This window comes from Hyperolius riggenbachi, chromosome 6 (assembly GCF_040937935.1).
Source record: "Hyperolius riggenbachi isolate aHypRig1 chromosome 6, aHypRig1.pri, whole genome shotgun sequence".
Taxonomy (NCBI): domain Eukaryota; kingdom Metazoa; phylum Chordata; class Amphibia; order Anura; family Hyperoliidae; genus Hyperolius; species Hyperolius riggenbachi.
This window is the reverse complement of record NC_090651.1, coordinates 362896833-362919607: the sequence shown is the minus strand read 5'-3', so window position 1 is coordinate 362919607 and position 22775 is coordinate 362896833. Positions and strand designations below refer to the sequence as shown.

Genomic DNA, 22775 nt, shown 5'->3' with positions numbered 1-22775 from the left:
CAGAGTCCTCCAGCAGCACAGAGTATATCAGGAGAGGAGAGTTAGGTAGAGGGAGGAGCAAAGTCCTCCAGCAGCACAGAGTATATCAGGAAAGAAGGGTTAGACAGAGGGAGGAGCGAAGTCCTCCAGCAGCACAGAGTATATCAGAAGAGGAGGGTTAGACAGAGGGAGGAGCAAAGTCCTCCAGCAGCACAGAGTATATCAGGAGAGGAGGGTTAGATAGAGGAAGGAGCAGAGTCCTCCAGCAGCACAGAGTATATCAGGAGAAGAGAGTTAGATAGAGGGAGGAGCAGAGTCCTCCAGCAGCACAGAGTATATCAGGAGAGGAGAGTTAGAGGAAGGAGTAAAGTCCCCCAGTTGCACAGAGTATATCATGAGGGGGGAGTTAGACAGAGTATATCAGGAGAGGAGAGGGAGCAAATTCCTCCAGCAGCACAGAGTATATCAGTAGAGGGAGGAAGGAGAGTCCTCCAGCAGCGCAGAGTATATCAGCAGAGGAGAGTCATCCAGCAGCACAGAGTATATCAGGATAGGAGGGTTAGATAGAGGAAGGAGCAGAGTCCTCCAGCAGCACAGAGTATATCAGGAGAGGAGTGTTATATAGAGGAAGGAGCAGATTCCTCCAGCAGCACAGAGTATATCAGGAGAGGAGTGTTATATAGAGGAAGGAGCAGAGTCCTCCAGCAGCACAGAGTATATTAGGAGAGGAGAGTTAGAGGAAGGAGCAGAGTCCTCCAGCAGCACAGAGTATATCAGGAGAGGAGAGTTAGAGGAAGGAGCAGAGTCCTCCAGCAGCACAGAGTATATCAGGAGAGAAGGGTTAGACAGAGGAAGGAGCAGCGTCCTCCAGCAGCACAGAGTATATCAGGAGAGAAGGGTTAGACAGAGGGAGGAGCAAAGTCCTCCAGCAGCACAGAGTATATCAGGATAGGAGGGTTAGACAGAGGGAGGAGCAAAGTCCTCCAGCAGCACAGAGTATATCAGGAGAGGAGAGTTAGAGGAAGGAGCAGAGTCCCCCAGCAGCACAGAGTATATCAGGAGAGGAGAGTTAGAGGAAGGAGCAGAGTCCACCAGCAGCACAGAGTATATCAGGAGAGGAGAGTTAGATAGAGGAAGGAACAGAGTCCTCCAGCAGCACAGAGTATATCAGAAGAGAAGAGGGAGCAGAGTTCTCCAGCAGCACAGAGTATATCAGCAGAGGAGAGTCATCCAGCAGCACAGAGTATATCAGGAGAGGAAGGTTAGATAGAGGAAGGAGCAGAGTTCTACAGCAGCACAGAGTATATCAGGAGAGGAGGGTTAGATAGAGGAAGGAGTAGAGTCCTCCAGCAGCACAGAGTATATCAGGAGAGGAGAGAGAGAGGAAGGAGCAGAGTCCTCCAGCAGCACAGAGTATATCAGGAGAGGGGAGTTAGAGAGAGGAAGGAGCAGGGTCCTCCAGCAGCACAGAGTATATCAGGAGAGGAGAGTTAGAGGAAGGAGCAGAGTCCTCCAGCAGCGCAGAGTATATCAGGAGAGGAGAGTTAGAGGAAGGAGCAGGGTCCTCCAGCAGCACAGAGTATATCAGGAGAGGAGAGTTAGAGGGAGAAGCAGAGTCCTCCAGCAGCACAGAGTATATCAGGAGAGGAGAGTTAGATAGAGGAAGGAGCAGAGTCCTCCAGCAGCACAGAGTATATCAGGAGAGGAGAGTTAAATAGAGGAAGGAGCAGAGTCCTCCAGCAGCACAGAGTAAATCAGGAGAGGAGAGTTAGAGGAAGGAGCAGGGTCCTCCAGCAGCACAGAGTGTATCAGGAGAGGAGGGTTAGATAGAGGAAGGAGCAGAATCCTCCAGCAGCACAGAGTATATCAGGAGAGGAGAGTTAGAGGAAGAAGCAGAGTCCCCCAGCAGCACAGAGTATATCAGGAGAGGAGAGTTAGAGGAAGGAGCAGAGTCCTCCAGCAGCGCAGAGTATATCAGGAGAGGAGAGTTAGAGGAAGAAGCAGAGTCCTCCAGCAGCACAGAGTATATCAGGAGAGGAGAGTTAGAGGAAGAAGCAGAGTCCTCCAGCAGCACAGAGTATATCAGGAGAGGAGAGTTAGAGGAAGGAGCAGAGTCCTCCAGCAGCGCAGAGTATATCAGGAGAGGAGAGTTAGAGGAAGGAGCAGGGTCCTCCAGCAGCACAGAGTATATCAGGAGAGGAGAGTTAGAGGGAGAAGCAGAGTCCTCCAGCAGTGCAGAGTATATCAGGAGAGGAGAGTTAGAGGAAGGAGCAGGGTCCTCCAGCAGCGCAGAGTATATCAGGAGAGGAGAGTTAGAGGGAGGAGCAGAGTCCTCCAGCAGTACAGAGTATATTCAGGAGAGGAGAGTTAGAGGGAGGAGCAGAGTCCTCCAGCAGCACAGAGTATATCAGGAGAGGAGAGTTAGAGGGAGGAGAAGAGTCCTCCAGCAGCACAGAGTATATCTGCAGGTAAAGATGCAGTAGATGTTGGGGGTCAGTCAGTTACCTGATGAACCCCATCTCCTCACAGCTTAGCGTGGCCACGGCTGCATTGGTGGGCGATGAACAAACTAGACGCCAGACCTGATCTTTCTCGTCGTAGACGGTGAGCCTGTGATCGGGAGAATTCACCTGAACTGAGACAACAGAGAGAGCAGAGCGGCAGCATCAGTTCTGGAGGAAACCCATCATGGAAGATGGTCTTCTGCTACATACTATCATCATTATATAATAACTCTCTCTCTCCGGCTGGATCGCTCAGATCTTTTGTGAGCTGCTAAATGGTCCAGAAGACGCCACTCTGAAGTTAAAAATGTTGAAGGCCAGAAAATAATTAAAAGACGGGAAACTCATTGGCTTCAATCGACTAAGACTTGTTTGGTAAAAAATAGTTGACCAGTTATCGCATTTGGTATTGGAGACTTTTTCCGAATTCACTAAAATTTCACACATGCAGCAAGAGTTCGGTAACTTACCGAAAAACATGGCTTCAAGTCACTAAGACCTGTTCGGTAAAAAGTAGTAGTCTAACCAGATGTGGATAGGGCTGGATTTCTGGAGAGGCTACCAAGGCCCCAGGCTTGGGCGGTAGCTGGCCAAGGGGTGGCTGGACATGGAAGAGGGATTGCTACACATGGAAGAAGAGGCTGCAGATGGAATACGGAGGTTTCAAATAAGGAGCAACACATGAAAACAAAGCTGCTTCTCAAGGGACCTGAATAGAACTGAAGGAGGCTGCTGTACATGAAGGTTAGACATGGAAGAGGGGGCTGCACAATGAATAGGAGGGGATGCTGCACATGGAAGGGAAGCTGCAAGAAAATTGGCCTAGGGCTGGAAAAACTATAAATCCAGTCTTGGCTGTGGAGTAGAAGCCACATTTTTCATTTTGTGTCATGTGTAGGGCTGAAGGAAGATGCTACTTTGAGCTTCTGTATTCAGTTCCTCTGGAAGTTGGACACTGCTAATTGGATCTCCTGTAGGCCAGAATAGTACATTTGCATCTGAAGGTGAACACTTGTGAACAATAGAGCAAGGAAATGGCTCATTAGGCCACTATCTAGTAACCTTTGATCTTCTGTCTCAGATGTAGTTGTCTGTGAAACTACATTTACATTCAGTTCCTCTGGATACAGGTAATGATGAGGTAATGACCCTCTATTCTGTCCTGGATCTTGCATTGCTTTGACCTTTCTGTATATGTAAACAAGCCAATATACCGGAGTCTGGGAACTTCAGGGGGCTGCAACAAACACAATTGCTAACTTCCAGCCAGAGCAATATCCTGCCTCTATCTGGCCAGCAGACGCCAGTCAGCCAATCAGGTGCACTGTCATACACCCTTTGCCTGCTGTACCATACCTAGCAGGAATTACATAGATTAGCATTCAGGTGGGAGGCTTCGGTTGGACGCAATCGTGAATTGCGTCGTTTACAGGGACGCCCCGTGTAGGCACATCTCCCACACGGTCCCCTCCCTAACCAATCACCTGTCAACCGCATCCTAGAAGCTGCAAAAAATAAATTTAAAATTAGAAACACTGGTCTACATGACAGCCCAGGGGCCCCAGGTCTCAGGCATTCAGTTTAGAGGTGGTGGGGTAAGTTCCCTGGAGGTGAAGGGTCCAGGGCTTGCTCACACTTCCCTCTAGGTGTCGCATGGTGGTTTGGGGGCCCCAGCGAGTGAGAGAGACCTGGGGCCCCTGGGCTGTAATGTGGACCAGTGTTTGTGATTTTAAATTTATTTTTTGCAGCTTCTAGGATGCAGTTGACAGGTTAGGGAGGGGACCGTGTGGGAGATGTGCCTACACGGGGCGTCCCTGTAAACGACGCAATTCACGATTGTGTCCAACCGAAGCCTCCCACCTGAATGGTAATCTTTGTAATTCCTGCTAGGTATGGTACAGCAGGCAAAGGGTGTATGACAGTGCACCTGATTGGCTGACTGGCGTCTGCTGGCCAGATAGAGGCAGGATATTGCTCTGGCTGGAAGTTAGCAATTGTGTTTGTTGCAGTTGTCATTCAGTTTAGAGGTGGTGGGGTGAGTTCCCTGGAGGTGAGAGGTCCAGGGCTTGCCCGCACTTCCCTCTAGGTGTCGCATGGTGGTTTGGGGGCCCCAGTGAGTGAGAGAGACCTGGGGCCCCTGGGCTGTCATGTGGACCAGTGTTTGTAACTTCAGGGGGATAACAGGGAACTCTGGAATTTACAAATGACAGCCTGCTGGAATGTTGAAAGCCTTGCTCAAAGTTGTCACCAATGAGTTTGTCACCTGTAACTTGGAGTAGGGAAGTCTTTTGATGTGTGTGCTAAAATACACTTTTACATGTGGAAGTTAGATCTATGGGAGATGGGAATTAAATTATGTCTGGAGATTTAATTAGGCTCGGCAGACGGTGATGTCACACTTTGGGGAAATTGCATTAGATTATGGGACTCAACATCCATTGCCCTGGGCAACAAATCGGGCTATAAGAGCCAGCAGAAGACCTTCACAAATCGTCTTCTCCTGAGGGTAGCGCATCGCTAGAGATGATCCCGATCGAATCGGACAATTCGTGTCCCTCCACGGTTGGACATTTGCGCTGGTAAAAGTTCAATTTCCGTTTATTCCCATTTTATTTTTAAGCAAGTTGTCTTGTGTATCTTTGTAACTTTTATTTTGTAATTTTTACTTTGTTTTCTGTAAATCTTTTGTATATATTATTTTCTGCATTGTTCCACTTTTTTCTGGAATATTAAATCGTTATTTAATAAGTTTGACTTCTGCTGTACTAAACTAACGCTCATAGCCTAGAAGAGCCTGCTGTGTAACTTGCGTTACAAGATTCAGTGCCTGATTGTGCCTTGCTACTGTACGATTGTACTGTGTGTGTGTGTGCGTGGCGTTCACGTAATCTGCCTAAAGCGCAAATCTGACCCGAACACAAAAACGCGGATTGCGTGTAGATCACGCGACAGCAGAGTGGAAGTGTCTAGCAACAGCTAGTGGTGGCAGTGAGAGGTGTTCTGAGGGGTCACAGTCTTGTTTTAGCTTGACTAAGGCTGCTTCCCCTCTCGATCTGGTCAAACCCGCAGTTGGGAACCGTATCTGCAGGCTTGCCGCAGGGCCGGTTCCTGACAGGGGGGAGGAGGGATCCCGCAGGAGGACACAAGATGGCCCCTGCCAGGAACAGGAGTCATCTAATTTTACAATTCAAAAAACACAGGAATAAAAACGTGGACACTACAATACATCTGTTATGTAAGTAGAGGAAGTATTTATCTACTGACATATGTGTTTTGGGCAGGGGGCATTTTTTAGCTAACATTTCCTCTTTAGGGCCTGTTTCCACTGGCGCGGTTTCCGCATCAAATCCGCAGAGTTTCCCTGCAGAAAAATTGTGCGGGGAGACTCTGCCATAGGGTACAGTGGCGCGGCCGGCCAAATCGCTTGCGCTAGCGATTCGGCCGACATTTCAATCCGTAATTGTGTGGGAGGCTGCGAATCCCCTAGCTGTGCATGGCACGGCTGATGGGATTTGTCTGTGTACCCGCGCACCAGGAAGTGACATCACAAGTGGAAACAGACCCTCAGTGAATTGGCGTTTCACAAGATGTTCAGTAAAATCAGCTGTTTTCTGCTTTACCGAATGTGATCATGTTTAGTGAATGAAAGCCAAGGCGTTCGTCTCGGACTACCGAGCACTTGAACTGACTGCTGTGATTCCTGTTTGCCCTTCGGGGCTGGTAGGAAACCTCTAGAATGTTCTGCTCAGAGGAGGTAACACGATATCTAATAGACCTCTATAAACAGGTTCCCCGTGTCCCGGTGAGAAGATGAATTACCTATGTAGATGTTTGATGTCTCATTCCTCAGAACGTACGTCACTGGAAGAGAGAAAGCAGCACAGGTGATATGTGTGAGAAAACAGGCAGAAAACTCTTTATATTAACCCAACCGCCACAGATTAATCCTCGCCGCATTGATTTTCTTGTGTGGTTCATTAACAGAAAAACAAAAACAAACAGTATACGCTTCAGGATTAAGAGTTCAAACTGATAAAACAGAACATGGTGTGCGTTCTCAGCACAATTGTGTGAACCGTGCAAAAAAAGTACCAATATATTATTTATATAGCGCTGACATCTTCCACAGGACTGTACAGAGTATATTGTCTTATCCCCTAACTGCCCCTCAGAGGGGCTCACAATCAGTGTCCTAGCTAAGGAGTAGGGATGCTCATTCGGATTCCGCGGAAATGCAATTTCCGAAATTCCGATCGGAAATTGCATTTCCGCATCGGAATGCGGAAATCAGTAATGCAAGTGCGTTAGGCAGATTTGTCCGCCGGAAATCGCGGAAATTTCCGCCGGAAATTGCGGAAATTCTGCCCGACTTTAACAACGATTTACTCAAAAACTATAAAGTCTTTTTAAAAACTTTTTTTTTGCATCTTGTTCACAAGATTCAGTTTAATAACCCCTGAAAATTTGGTGTTTCTAGGACTTACTGGGGGCTTTGCTATTAACCGCTAAAGTCGGCAGATTTTTACTGTAATGTAAAATGCAGAAAATCTGCTTCTGCCTATTTTCTGCATTTACATTACAGGAAAAATCCGCCGACTTTAACAGTTAATAGCAAAGCCCTCTTACGTCCTAGAAACAACAAATTTTCAGGGTTTATTATACAGAATCTTCTGAACAAGATGCAAAAAAAGTTTTCAAAAAGACCTTATAGTTTTTGAGAAAATCGATGTTAAAGTCGGGCGGAATTTCCGCTATTTCCGTCGGAAATTCCGCATTGGAATGCGGAAATTGGTAGCGGAAAGCGGAATCGGTATTTGGCAATGGCGGAATGCGGAATTACCGTGGAATCGGAAATTGGCATTTCCGACCATCCCTACTAAGGAGCTGTGGGCCCCGATGCAAGTTTTACAATGGGTCCCCCCAAGCACTCTATACATAACAATTGATACGGCACACCAAAACCTGCCAATGGCAACTACAGTGTCAGAGGTGCAAGAAGGGAATGGGGAACAGTGTGTTAAAGGGAACCTAAACTGAAAAGGATATGGATTTTTCCTTTTAAAATAATACCAGTTGCCCGGCTCTCCTGCTGATCCTGTGTATCCAATACTTTCAGCCACAGCCCCTGAACAGACATGCAGATCAGGTGCTCTGACTGAAGTCAGACTGGATTAGCTGCATGCTTGTTTCAGGTCTGTAATTCAGCCACTACTGCAGCTAAAGAGATCAGCAGGGCTGCCAGGCAACTGGTATTGTTTACAAGGAAAAATCCAAATCCCTCTCAGTTTAGGTTCCCTTTAATGATCACACATATTCATTGTATCTATAGAAGTGATCATTATGAGCACAGGACCAATATAGAGCTAATGCTGTAGTTGAAGGAGGGCCCTTTGGGGCCCCTCTGGCCCAAGGGCCCTGATACAGTCGCAACCTCTGCAACCCCTATTGCTATGCCCCTGCTCACAATCTAATCCCTACCATAGTCATATGTCTATGTATGTATCGTGTAGTGTCAGAGGCGTATCTAGAGAGGTGCAGGTATGGCTCGTGCCATGGGCTCCACAGCACCATGGGTGCCATGCCTGCTCCTGTGCTGTGCCCCCATGCCTGACCCTGTGCCTAACCCATCACTCAGACCTCAGACCAGATTTACTTAATTTATGTATGTAGGCGCACTTGTCTTAGTGTTAGATAGTGTTGATCGAACACCCAGTTATTCGGGCTCGGGTCGGCCGGACATGGTCCAGATGTGCGGGATATTGGGCCGAACACTGAACCTAATTGAAGTCAATGGGGACCCGAACATGCCTCGGGTCCCCATTGACTTCAATTAGGCTCGGTGTTCGGCCCAATATCCCGCACATCTGGACCATGTCCGGCCGAGCCGACCCGAGCCCGAATAACTGGGTGTTCGATCAACACTAGTGTTAGAAAAGAGGACAGAGAAGGAATAAAAAGAGATATTTACAAAAAAGTAACTTCAGCAATATCCCGAGCCAAAAAACACAGGCAACCATAACACATGTACATGAGAAATGATGCTGTTTTTAGAGGGGAAGGGGGCTCTGATCAGGATGGGGTGCAATTTCAGTATTTGCCATACGCTCTTTATTACCCAGATACACCCCTGTGTAGTGTATGTATCATAGTCTAGGGTCAATTTAGGGGGAAGCCAATTAACTTATCTGTATGTTTTTGGGGTGTGGGAGGAAACATGAGTGCCCGGAGGAAACCCACACAGACACGGGGAGAACATACATACTCCTTGCAGATGTTGACCTGGCTGGGATTCAAACCAGGGACCCAGCGCTGCAAGGCGAGAGCACTAACCACTACATCAACGTGCTGCCCGGAAACAGACCACACTCCCAGTCTATGAGATATAGGAGACTTACTGTCTCACATTATTGGCCAATAGTAGTCCAACCATCCAGGGACGTAACTAGAAATCACTGGGCCCCCCTGCAAAACTTTGGGGTCCCCTCCTGCTTCTGGCACTGTACAGAAGAGCCTGCTGCACACTGAATAGGGACTGTCTACAAATCTTTTTTACAAACTTTGTATGATTCGTTATTATCAGTGGCTGAGCAGATGCAGTCATTAGAACAATTGTGCAGAGAGAGAATAAAAAGCTTTTTCACTGCAGCTAGTTTACTATCAGTACAGGCACAGAGTAACAGCTTATACTGTACATGCTGGAGGTAACAGAGATCAGCACACACTGCAGCTAGTTTACTATCAGTACAGGCACAGAGTAACAGCTTATACTGTACATACTGGAGGTAGCAGAGATCAGCATACACTGCAGCTAGTTTACTATCAGTACAGGCACAGAGTAACAGCTTATACTGTACATGCTGGAGGTAACAGAGATCAGCACACACTGCAGCTAGTTTACTATCAGTACAGGCACAGAGTAACAGCTTATACTGTACATACTGGAGGTAGCAGAGATCGGTACACACTGCAGCTTGTTTGCTATCAACATAAGTACAGAATAATGTATAAATATGTAGTATATTGTATTTTTGGCCACAACCCCATTTCCTGCACGCTTAGGCATAAGTACACTCACACTTTAAAGGATACCTGAAGTGACATGTGACATGATGAGATAGACATGTGTATGTACAGTGCCTAGCACACAAATAACTAGGCCGTGTTCCTTTTTTTCTTTCTCTGCCTGAAAGAGTTGAATATCAGGTATAAAAGTGGCTGACTCAGTCCTGACTCAGACAGGAAGTGACTACAGTGTGACCCTCACTGATAAGAAATTTCCCGTTTTATTTCTGTCCTGCTCCCAGAAGCCATTTTCTGCTAGAAAAGTGTATTATAGTTGGAATTTCTTATCAGTGAGGGTCACATTGCAGTCACTTCCTGTCTGACAGAAAAAGGACAAGGAACACAGCATAGTTATTTGTGTGCTAGGCACTGTAAATAAACATGTCTATCTCATCATGTCACATGTCACTTCGGGTATCCTTTAACCTATTTTAGTTCCTGGACGTAGAAACTACGTCCAGGAACCATGCGCGCTCCCACGGCGGATCGCGCGCTCCCGGCCCGCAGTTCGTTAGCCAGGCAATCAGTGAATCGGGCTATGGTGCCCGATCACTGATTCCTCTCCCCCGCTGAAAAAGCGACAGCTTCTCTCGGAAGCTTAGCTTTTTCTGGCTGTTGCCTCCCCATGCGTCTAAACGTATGTTACGCTTAGAGTGACGTCATGTAAACAAACTCATGGCCGCCATCTTGTGGCCAAAAAGTAAAACTACAACTAAGGCCTCGTTCACATCAGGGCCGTTTCTGTGCGCTTTCCACAGCGCACTGCCCTGTGCGATCAGCAAGGTATTCATTTTTCCATGTAACTAAATGTAGCTGGTTCACATCTATGCGCTGCGCTGAGCAGCGTTACAGAAACGTAGTGTTGCATGCATTTCTGTGCGCTGAGCTGTAAAGCGCACAGCAATGCAAGTGAATGAGTCCGCTTTTTTAGCGCATAGAAGCGCGTACAAGCGCATAGAAGCGCATGCGTTTTTTACCCCTAATAGGAGAAAAAAATACATTTACATACAAAAACAAAGTTTTATTGACAACTGCTGCTGCTACAGTAAGGCCTCGTTCACATCTGCTGCGCTGAAAAACGTGTTAAAGCGCATGGTAAAAAACGCATGCGCTTGTGCACGCTTTAGTCCGCGTTTCTGTGCGTTGCGCTGCGCTTCTTTAAAGCACGTTTTGTTTACTGTAGCAGCAGCAGTTGTCAATAAAACTTTGTTTTTGTATGTAAATGTATTTTTTTCTCCAATTAGGGGTAAAAAACGCATGCGCTTCTATGCGCTTGTACGCGCTTCTATGCGCTAAAAAAGCGGACCCATTCACTTGCATTGCTGTGCGCTTTACAGCTCAACGCACAGAAATGCCTGCAACACTACGTTTCTGTAACGCTGCTCAGCGCAGCGCATAGATGTGAACCAGCTACATTTAGTTACATGGAAAAATCAATACCTTGCTGAACGCACAGGGCAGTGCGCTGTGGAAAGCGCACAGAAACGGCCCTGAAAAACGTGCTTTAAAGAAGCGCAGCGCACCGCATAGAAACGCGGACTAAAGCGCGCACAAGCGCATGCGTTTTTTACCATGCGCTTTAACACGTTTTTCAGCGCAGCAGATGTGAACGAGGCCTAAAAGTAAAAAAAATAAAACTCAAGACACATTTACATTATAAAACTATTGTTTACATCCCACCCTCCCAAAAATACCCAAATAAAATGTTTAATATATATATATATATAAAAAAAAAAAATTACAATAAAAAAAAAAAACATGTAAATATTTACCTAAGGGTCTAAACTTTTTTAAATATCAATGTAAAGATGAAATATTTCTATATTTTTTTATTTTAAACTTGTAAAAAGTGATAGATGCAAAACGGAAAAAATGCACCTTTATTTCCAAATAAAATATTGTCACCATACATTGTGATAGGGACATAATTTTAACGGTGCAATAACCGGGACATATGGGCAAATACAATACGTGAGTTTTAATTATGGAGGCATGTAATATTTTAAAACTATAATGGCTGAAAACTGAGAAATAATGATTTTTTTCCATTTTTTTCTTATTCTTCCTGTTAAAATGCATTTACAGTAAAGTGGCTCTTAGCAAAATGTACCCCCCAAAGAAAGCCTAATTGGTGGCGGAAAAAACAAGATATAAATCAGTTCATTGTGATAAGTAGTGATAAAGTTATAGGCTAATCAATGGGAGGTGAACATTGCTCAAGTGAAAACGACGGAACGCAAATGGGTTAAGGAGTTTAAAGAGAAGAGAATGAGGCTTACCTACTGCCCAGATTGTAACTGCGATCCCAGCCAATGAAATGAAAATGCAGACGGTCATTCCCAGAATCCTCAGCGGAGTCCACTGGCACCTTTTTTTACTCACTGAAACCAAATGGGGAACATACATTATTATTATTTTTTTTTTATTAATATTGGAATTTGTTTTAAATTTCAAAAACGTTGGGCCCGATGCAAGTTTTACAATGGGGCCCCCCAAGAACTCTATACATAACAATTGATACGGCGCACCAAAACCTGCCAAGGACAACCCCAGTGTCAGAGGTGCAAGAAGGGGATGGGGAACAGTGTGTTAATGATTAGTACTATTCATTGTATCTATAGAAGTGATTATTACCAGCACAGGGCCAATATAGAGCTAATACTAAGGTTGAGGTTAAGCCCCTCTGGCCCAAGGGCCCCCGGTGTGGTCACAACCTCTTCACTAGTGTTGGGCGAACATCTGGATGTTCGGATTCGGTGTGGTTCGGCCGAACATGCCCCTGATGTTCGGCATGTTCGAGCCAAACCCCGAAACCCAACCCGAACATGTCCCTTTGGGGCCCCTATAGGGTCCCAGCATAAAAGGAGAGCATGCCTCGAGCGCGGGGGGGGGGGGGGGGGGGGGGGGTGTCGGAAATGCCCCCCACCCCTCCCCGCTAAGCTCTCCCTTCTGCCGGTACCCTATAATTAAATTTAAGTGCCCAAAAGTACCTGAGGAGGAGGAGGGCAGGAAGAGGGAAGCCGGAGTTCTTGGGCACTAGTACCATCTGGTGCTTCCGCCCTCTCTTGACGCACTTCCTGTTTACATTTGAAGTCGCGTCAAGAGGGCGCAGAAGTACCGCGATGACGTGAACGAGGGTACGCGTCATCTACATGAACTCCGGCTTCGCTCTTCCTGCCCTCCTCCTCCTCAGGTACTTTTGGGCACTTAAATTTAATTATAGGGTACCCCCCCCCCCCCCCCTGCGCTCGGGGCATGCTCTCCCTTTATGCTGGGACCCTGTAGGGGGCTATGTTCGGCCGGACACGGCTGTGTTCGGCCGAACATAGAAGGCCTGTTCGGGTTCGGGCAGCGTGCCTGAGCACCCTCCCGAACACCATGGGGTGTTCGGGGGGTGCCGAACCGAACCCGAACAGGCCAAAATCCGGGCGAACCTGAACAGTGGCGAACACTTTTCGCCCATCACTACTCTTCACCCCTTATTGCTACGCCACTGGCTATCAGGGCTGACCAGTGTGGCCACAGCGCTAAAAAAAATCATCCAACTATATTCCTAAAAACCTGTGTGGCCTTCATCTCACTCTGGGAATATTGTATTCCCCCTTCTATACCCCCAAATAAAAGAGTGATCGTATCACAAAATGTTCACCCGATAGTAACAATCTCCTACACCTCTGGTTATTGCAACATTAAAATTATATCTCTAGTAAAATTTATGGTGTCAATATTTTATTTGGAAATAAAGGTGCATTTTTTCAGTTTTACATCCATCACTAATTTGTACACCATAATCTAATAATAATATACCCTCTCAACATACATATTTATTTTTTTTATTACCTACCTAATGCCTATAGGTGTAATTTTACTATTTGGCCACAAGATGTCCTTGTGCAGCACTTCCTATAAGCATACAATATGTAGGCTACATAGGAAGTAATGCGTTGCATTAACTAGGGATCGCGGTGGCCTAGAGGGAAGATGAATGAATGGGAACTAACGATTGGAGGCAGGAGCGGCGGAAACGAGAGAGCTGGAGGCAGTGCGGCGGCACCAATTGAGAATGATCACTGTGTAACAGTGATTATTCTCCGTGGACATGCACGGATTGGCTTAGGGGACTTTTGTCCCCTGCCACCAATGCCCCCTGTTGCTGACAACATTGTGATCGCGGGCTTCTGCCCACACGATCGCGCGCACAGCCCCCCAAGCTGCAGGGATGTGACTATCTCGTCCATGTAGCCGTAGCAGCTGCCGCTGCAGACATGCAGCTCATGTCCCAGCGGCAGAAATGGTTAACTGCCTACTTTTTTCGCGATAGTGGTCCTTTAAGTGGCCACTAGGTGGGGATGTTTGCTTACTGGTACTGCTGCTGGCTGTAATGTTGAAGAAAGCCACATGGAGGAGCTGTTTGTAACCGAATACCCTGATGAAAATAAATATGACACTCCCATTTTTGAAAGCATTCTTTGTTTACTGCGTGTTATCACAGCTGCCTAAAACTTCTGTCTAAAACTACTGTATGTGCCATTTGGGTCTACAAAAAACCTTTTCGTTGCAGCCGCTTGTGCCATGCAGCCTATCACCTTGGGACTTCCGTCTCTGTCATGTGACCTGCATCTGGGTAAAGTAGGCTAGATGTACACACAGCTGCACTGTAATACTCCACCGCCTGCATGAAGGAAGCCCTTAGTCCCAAAGCTGTGTGGGTTGTGTTGTTGTGTGGGCTCTTGATACACCCCTGATCACACCCCCATGCGTCTCTTTCATTTTCCTATTTGTCTTCCGATGGAAATTACCCAGAATGCAATGCTTTCAAGCCACCAGAGAAATTCATACTGCATAACTAATATGATCTCCTATTCATGTTTCTAGGTGTTGCAGGACCCTGGATATGAAGCAGAACCAAAGAGCAATGAGCAATTGTAAATATCTACTGAATATATATTTTTTGACACCACACTGCCAATGTCACCTGCAGATAACCGTTGCGACTCACCGTCCTTCTGTACCATGTCTGAGGAGCGCTCATGAAACATCACAGGAATGTACGAAATGTCCCGACACCCTGAAAAGAGGACAAGGGTTACTCCACGTAATTATCCCGCAATAAGGGCCTCTTTGTCTGAGGTCCGGCGTGTCCTGAGATCAGCCGTCCCCAGACCGTCCCCAGACCACAGATCACACACGGAAGACAAGCACACTGCTTAGTGACACACAGAGAAAGAGCTTCACTTCTTCATACGGAAGAATCGGGGTCCTTGTGGATGGTTCCGGTTGGCCTCACACGATACAAATGTTTTTGTGTTACTGATAATCTCAGGCTTAACTGGTTTCAACTAACAGGCAGAGTCTGGGGTGGGAAAGGGGCAATATTAATTTGACTTTGATGTGCAGCCTGGAATCTACCTTTTGCATCATTTCAGAGCCTGGAACCCACTAGAAAGCGCAAAATGCTATCGCAATCGCTAGTGATTTGTGATAGCTTCGTTAGGGCTCAAACCCACTAAAAGCGATTTCTAAGCGCTAGTGATTTGTGATAGCTTCGTAACGGCTCAAACCCACCAGAAGCCTTTTCTAATCGCTAGTGATTTGGGATAGCTTCGTAAGGGCTCAAACCCACTAGGAGCCTTTTCTAATCGCTAGTGATTTGGGATAGCTTCGTAAGGGCTCAAACCTAGTGTTGGGCGAACAGTGTTCGCCACTGTTCGGGGTTCTGCAGAACATCACCCTGTTCGGGTGATGTTCGCGTTCGGCCGAACACCTGATGGTGTTCGGCCTTTTAAGTTCGGGTTCACCCCGAACTTCTAATGGCCGCCGAACAGGGCCGAACAGGGCCCCTGTTCGACCGAACAGGGCCCTGTTCGGCGGAATACTGCCCCCCTATGGGGTCGCAGGCATAAGGGGGGAGCATGCCCCGATCGCGGGGGGGGGTCGGAAATTCCCCCCACCCCCTCCGCTAGCGCTCCCCCCTCTGCCCGCTTCCCCATACAAAAGTTTAAGCAAAGTACCTGTAGTGGATGGCCTGGCAGTGGGCGGCACTGTGGAGTGAGGAGGAGGAGTCCGGAGAGTGACGCGTTGAGGGAGGCCGGGCAGCGGGCGTGAGGTCAGAGAAAGGGCGGAAGTACCACAAGGGTACTTCCGCTGAACCGCCCGCTGCCCGGCCTCCCTCAACTCGTCACTCTCCGGACTCCTCCTCCTCACTCCACAGTGCCGCCCACTGCCAGGCCATCCACTATACAGGTACTTTGCTTAAACTTTTGTATGGGGAAGCGGTCAGAGGGGGGAGCGCTAGCGGAGGGGGTGGGGGGAATTTCCGCCCCCCCCCCCGCGATCGGGGCATGCTCCCCCCTTATGCCTGCGACCCCATATGGCCCCCAAAAGCTGGATGTTCGGAAAGTTCGGGGTTTGGCCCGAACATGCCGAACATCTCGGCTATGTTCGGCGAACTTTCCCGAACCCGAACATCCAGGTGTTCGCCCATCACTACTCAAACCCACCAGAAGCCTTTTCTAATCGCTAGTGATTTGGGATAGCTTCGTAAGGGCTCAAACCCATCAGAAGCCATTTCTAATCGCTAGTGACTTGTGATAGCTTCGTAAGGGCTTAAACCCACCAGAAGCCTTTTCTAATCGCTAGTGATTTGTGATAGCTTCGTAAGGGCTCAAACCCACTAGGAGCGATTTCTAAGCACTAGTGATTTGGGATAGCTTCGTAAGGGCTCAAACCCACTAGGAGCCTTTTCTAATCGCTAGTGATTTGGGATAGCTTCGTAAGGGCTCAAACCCACCAGAAGCCTTTTCTAATCGCTAGTGATTTGGGATAGCTTCGTAACGGCTCAAACCCACCAGAAGCCATTTCTAATCGCTAGTGATTTGTGATAGCTTCGTAAGGGCTCAAACCCACTAGCAGCCTTTTCTAAGCGCTAGTGATTTGAAAAAGCTCTTGCTAATGCAATGCTAGGGGGGATTGTTATAAAATCACAAATTGCTTAAGTGTGATTGCACCCGTAGCATTATATTAGCAAGAGCTTTCCACATCACAAAGCGCTCATAAAAGCGCTCCTAGTGGGTTCCAGTCCTGAGGTCTGGAACCCACTAGAGCGATTTTTTTGAGCGTTTAGGGAGCACTTTGAATCGCTAGCGCTTTCCCTAAAAGCTCTGCCAATGTAAATAAATGTAACAAATTCCACAGTAGCGATTGCGATTAGCAAAAATAACATGTCGCAGGACATGCAGCATCTTGGGAGCGCTTGCGCATCAGTGTAAAGTATTGAAGCGCTGGCAAATCGCTCGTGAATCGCTACACAAAGCGATTTGAGTGCGATTGCAAGCTGTAAATAAAATTATGATACATTGAAAGGACCAATCAGAATTAAAATCGCAAATCGCTACACAATCGCTGGCAAAAAGCTTACACTTTTTAAAATCGATCCCAAAAGCGCTGGAAAACGCTCATGAAATCGCTTACAAATTGCTTATTAAAAATGCTAGCAATTGTACTAGCGATTTGCAGTGGGTTCCAGGTCTGAAAGCAATTTTGGGAGCGATATCCCTGCTCCTATACAATTCATGCGAATGGAAACGCTCCCAAAATGCTGAATGTCCTGTGATTGCGATTTTCTTGATCGCAATCACTCTAGTGGAATCTGGAATCTGTCCCATCCATTTACATTGGCAGAACGTTTAGGGAAATCACTAGGGAGTGCAAGCACTTCCTAAACACTCAAAAAAATGCTCTAGTGGGTTCCAGGCCTGAAGCAATATCAAAGGATCCATTGAAATTGAACCTCCCTGGAAATATGATTACATGCTAGACACTAAAACCAGGGAAAAAATCATACCACAGAGAGATCTATTGCAGCCCCTGCTCTTACTCATCTCCCTGGGATGCAGTGCTGCAATTTTCCCTCCGTCCTCCAGGTGGCGCTGTAACCCTGTAGTGAGCTCACCGTCTGTCGTCATGATGACAAATGGCAATCTTGCCCAAAGGATTCAGAACCTCTGTGGACTGGAAGGACAAAATGGCTGCGAGCGTCTGGATCCCAGGGGAGGTGAGTTGAAACTCCTGCTGCGCTTAAAGGATACCCTAGGTGACATGTGACATGATGAGATAGACATGGGTATGTACAGTGCTTAGCACACAAATAACTATGCTGTGTTTCTTTTTTTCTTTCTCTGCCTTAAAGAGTTAAACATCAGGTATGTAAGTGGCTGACTCAGACAGGAAGTGACTACAGTGGGATCCTCGCTAATAAGAAATTCCAACTATAAAATGCTTTCCTAGCAGAAAATGGCTTCTGAGAGCAGGAAAGAGATAAAAAAAGGCAATAGTTCATAGATTTTAGCTCTGGCATACTTAAATGTCATTGAGCAAAAACAATAAAACAATTAAACTTAAAAAGTAGACATAAACATAAAATAAAACTGTGGAATATCTTAAAAAGTCATTTTTAGGAGAAGGAAGATAGATACAATCATTTATTCCATCAGTTTATTTTTGCCTCAGGTGTCCTTTAAGCTTCTGCACAGACCTCCCAATAGCTACCCCGAGTCAGGTTCGGGATTACAACTCCTGGCTTCTTTTTTCCACTGTGACTCAGAGTTATCTCCAAGGAGGTTAAAAAGTACCTAAAGTGATATGTGACATGATGAGATAAACATGTGTATATACAGTCCCAAGCCTGCTTAGAACTTTTTTCTCACTGTAAGGGTTAAAAATCCAGAAATCTAAATGAAAGGTTCTATGCAGTTGGAATGCAACCAGATTGTAGATTAACTGCCACTGATAACTAATTAGAGCTCCTAAAACCTCTGTGTGGCTCAGAAACATTTGTGAGAACAGGGAACAGATTAAGATCAGCAAAGATTTGTCCATATGGGAGCTAACTAATATTTAAAACAAAAACTACTCTTATGTACGGGTGGCTGGCAAAACTTTAAACGTAGCTTTTAATCTTTGAATAAAAAATAAGACCGTGGTGTTTCAGGAAAGCATTTCATAGGATTAGGACTATTTATAGTATTGTTTATCTATTGTGTTTATTTTCACTTCATCTTTGCTTTGAAGAGGCACTGCAGCGACATGTATTACAATGCAGTAAATTATTCAGGATAACAACTTTTTACGGTAATTATTCTGGATTCAGCATCAGAGATACTTCCTATATCTATAGATTGCTGTTATATTGCAGGTAGTCCTGCCCGGAAGCAGGAAATTTGGGCGCATGAGGCAGGTGGACAAAAAGGGCGCCGCCATTCACTCCCATAATAAATATCGTTTAAATCGGCGCCCAACAGGAAAAAAGGGCGCCGGAGAAAAATAACGTTTTAAAAGCGGCGCCCGGAGACTTTTAATGTTTTATAACTGTTTCTCATGATTACACATTACTTAATGATTTATAATTTTTAAAACATTATTTTTAAACGAAAAACAGTACAATATTTTTTAAAACATTACTTTTAAACGAAAAACCGTACAATTTTTTTTTTTTTTTTTTTTTTCATTTTTAAACGAAAAACCGCACCATATTTTTTTAAAACGTTATTAATGCTTATCACAGGGGGGTCTTAGGTTTAGGCACCAACAGGGGGGTCTTAGGTTTAGGCACCAACAGGGGGGTCTTAGGGTTAGGCACCAACAGGGGGGTCTTAGGGTTAGGCACCAACAGGGGGGTCTTAGGGTTAGGCACCACCAGGGGGGTCTTAGGGTTAGGCACCACCAGGGGGGTCTAGGGGTTAGGGGATAGGTACAGGGAGGGTTCTGTGTGAGAGTAGGGTTAGGTATAGCTTTAGTAAAATTCTTATTAATGTTTTATAAAACGTTATTATAAATTTCAATTTTTAAACAGGGAAGATTAACGTTTTTAAAATTGCCGATTTTATACACATTATTTAATGATTTATAACTTTATAAAACATTATTTTTAAACGAAATATAACACAATTTTTTTTAAACGTTATTCATGATTATCTTTTAAAACCTTGCGCCCTTTTTTCCCGGCGCCCTTTTTTAACGTACGCGTCCTGCCCACCCATTGATGTTTAGCCTAGGCTTTTTAGCTATTCAGAATTCTCTTCTCAGAGCATTGTGGGAGACCGGGTTTATTTACACTGGCTTAACTCTAAGGCTAGGTGGACACATAGCAGAAACGCTAGTGTTGCGGGAAAACGCTGCGTTTTTGCCGCTAATGGAAGTCTATGGGCCGCAGGAATAAACGCATATGTGCGTTTTCAAAAACGCTGGTTTTATTGCATGATCTTCAAAAACGGAGTAAAAACGCACATAATGAAAGTCAATGGAAACTCAATGGTACGCGTTTTTCATGTGCTTTCCATGCGTTTCTAATTGTTTTGTGATGTATATCCGCTTCCTAGTGATTTGCATAAAACGCAAAATGAAAACGCAGTTTTCTCCAATGGCGATATTTTGACAAGTTGTAAATAAAATGCCTTTTAAACCATCAGCAAGCAAGAAAATACTTAAAATAGTTTTGACAGTACTTTTTCAGCTACTTTTGGTACTTTCACCATTGTAAAGTAATAGAAAGTTATTTTAAATGGAAGATGAAAAATGTATCACCTAGGAGAAAACTCAGGAGAAAAAGTGAACTGCATATGGCTCCTCCTAGTAACCAAACATTCCACAGAGATCACCTGACAGGCCTAAAGATGTCACCGCCCATGATACATTTCAGAGAGTAAATTAGGTTGAGGAGAGATTTTACAATAGGCAAATACTGACTAAATCGTTTATAAATGAATATTGTAAATAAATGAGCAATTTTATTCATTACGTTATTTTTTACATTATTTTCCACTACAGGTCCTCTTTAAAGAGAGTCTGAAGCTTTCTAAAAATGCTCTTTTTATTTGACAGTTATTTTGAGCAATATCACCATAGCTAAAAAACGCAGCATTCCCGCTGCACAACAATGTAATTAAACCAAAATGCGAGGAGCGCTTCCTGTAAGAGGCAGAGCTTTGCGCAGTAGCTGTGCCTCTACTCGGGTCAATCCCCGCTGATCGCCGCCTATCCCCGCCCCTCTCAGTCTTCCTTCACTGAAAGAGGCGGAGATCCGTGCGGAGATTAATGCTAATGGAGGAAGAGCTACATCGCTAAGCTCCGCCTCCCCAGGCAGCAAAATCCATGTTCTGGAAAGTCGTGGAATTTTGCCCCGGTACTGGGGGGGAGGGTTAATTACTTCGTTCTGCCATAGGAATGTCGCATTTTAGCACTGCTGATATTGCTCAAGATAAATGTCAAATAAAAAAAAACATTTTTAGAAGGCTTCAAAGTCTCTTTAGCTGGTGGATTGTGAAACACTCCCAGTGGCCGGGAGTGTTCTGCGCCTGTGCATGCGCAGTAAGCCACCACTGGTGAAATTGCCGGGCTGCATGGTGAGAGATCGGTTAAGGTTACGCATAGCGATGGTTGGAAATGCCGATTTCGGATTCTGTGGAAATTCCGATTTCCGCCCGCCAGTGCCAATTACCAATACCGCAAATTTCCGATTTCCGAGGAGTCTGTTTTTGTCATTTTACTAGTAGTAATACTAATAGTACTAGTATTTGTCATTTTAGTTTTGGACCAATTAGACAAAGCAGAATTTTACCGCGGTAATCGGAATACCAAGGAAATTTGAGGCCAGTCACAATAACAATAATCAGGAATACTCAGTATTGGTCTACAATGACCACGGGAATTTTTCTGGGAAAAATGCTGCATTCTCTGATCGGTCCAATGCTTCCGAGTTCTGTGACTGGGCTAAAATGATTAAACTGTAATGCGGTATTTCCGCAGGAATCAGAATTTCACTTTCTGATTTCCGAACGGAAATGCAGGTCTCTCGAATCGGAAATGCAGAAATTTAAATTCCGCTTAATCGGAACGAGCAGCCCTAGTTAGGTATTGGTAGAATTGAGGGCTCATGTAAGAGTGGATTAGGTGTAAATATCAGTGAATTTTGCGGCAGGGGTTCGGTTAGGGTTAGGTGTTTTGCGGTGAGGGAATCAGTTAGGGTTAGGTGTTTTGTGGTGAGGCAATCGGTTAGGGTTAGGTGTTTTGTGGTGAGGCAATCGGTTAGGGTTAGGTGTTTTGTGGTGAGGGAATCGGTTAGGGTTAGGTATTTTGCGGTGGGGGAATCGGTTAGGGTTAGATATTTTGCGGTGGGGGAATCGGTTAGGGTTAGGTATTTTGCGGTGAGGGAATCGGTTAGGGTTAGGTATTTTGCGGTGAGGGAATCGGTTAGGGTTAGGTATTTTGCGGTGAGGGAATCGGTTAGGGTTAAGTATTTTGCGGTGAGGGAATCGGTTAGGGTTAGGTATTTTGCGGTGAGGGAATCGGTTAGGGTTAGGTATTTTGCGGTGGGGGAATCGGTTAGGGTTAGGTATTTTGTGCTGGGGGAATCGGTTAGGGTTAGGTATTTTGCGCTGGGGGAATCCATTAGGATTAGGTATTTTGCGGTGAGAGAATCGGTTAGGGTTAGGTATTTTGCGGTGATGGAATCGGTTAGGGTTAGGTATTTTGCGGTGGGGGAATCGGTTAGGGTTAGGTATTTTGCGGCGGGGGGAATCGGTTAGGGTTAGGTATTTTGTACTGGGGGAATCGGTTAGGGTTAGGTATTTTGCGGCGGGGGAATCGGTTAGGGTTAGGTATTTTGCGGTGAGGGAATCGGTTAGGGTTAGGTATTTTGCGGTGGGGGAATCGGTTAGGGTTAGGTATTTTGTGCTGGGGGAATCGGTTAGGATTAGGTATTTTGCGGTGAGAGAATCGGTTAGGGTTAGGTATTTTGCGGTGATGGAATCGGTTAGGGTTAGGTATTTTGCGGTGGGGGAATCGGTTAGGGTTAGGTATTTTGCAGCGGGGGGAATCGGTTAGGGTTAGGTATTTTGCGCTGGGGGAATCCATTAGGATTAGGTATTTTGCGGTGAGAGAATCGGTTAGGGTTAGGTATTTTGCGGTGATGGAATCGGTTAGGGTTAGGTATTTTGCGGTGGGGGAATCGGTTGGGGTTAGGTATTTTGCGGCGGGGGGAATCGGTTAGGGTTAGGTATTTTGTACTGGGGGAATCGGTTAGGGTTAGGTATTTTGCGGCGGGGGGAATCGGTTAGGGTTAGGTATTTTGCGGTGAGGGAATCGGTTAGGGTTAGGTATTTTGCGGTGGGGGAATCGGTTAGGGTTAGGTATTTTGTGCTGGGGGAATCGGTTAGGGTTAGGTATTTTGCGCTG

General features: G+C 45.8%; 1 protein-coding gene across 2 annotated transcripts in view; it reads right to left on the bottom strand.

The window, feature by feature from the left end:
• The window catches only part of HPN (hepsin), a 135435-nt gene that overhangs the window by 51635 nt on the left and 61025 nt on the right, over nt 1-22775 (bottom strand). For both annotated transcript variants that reach the window (XM_068241781.1, XM_068241782.1), the window contains exons 3-6: nt 14545-14613; nt 11825-11926; nt 6303-6344; nt 2485-2614 (exon numbers count right to left, since the gene is read on the bottom strand). In XM_068241781.1, coding sequence (XP_068097882.1) covers nt 2485-2614; nt 6303-6344; nt 11825-11926; nt 14545-14584 — 314 coding nt within the window. In that variant the 5' untranslated portion in view covers nt 14585-14613. The remainder of the gene's footprint in view (nt 1-2484; nt 2615-6302; nt 6345-11824; nt 11927-14544; nt 14614-22775) is intronic.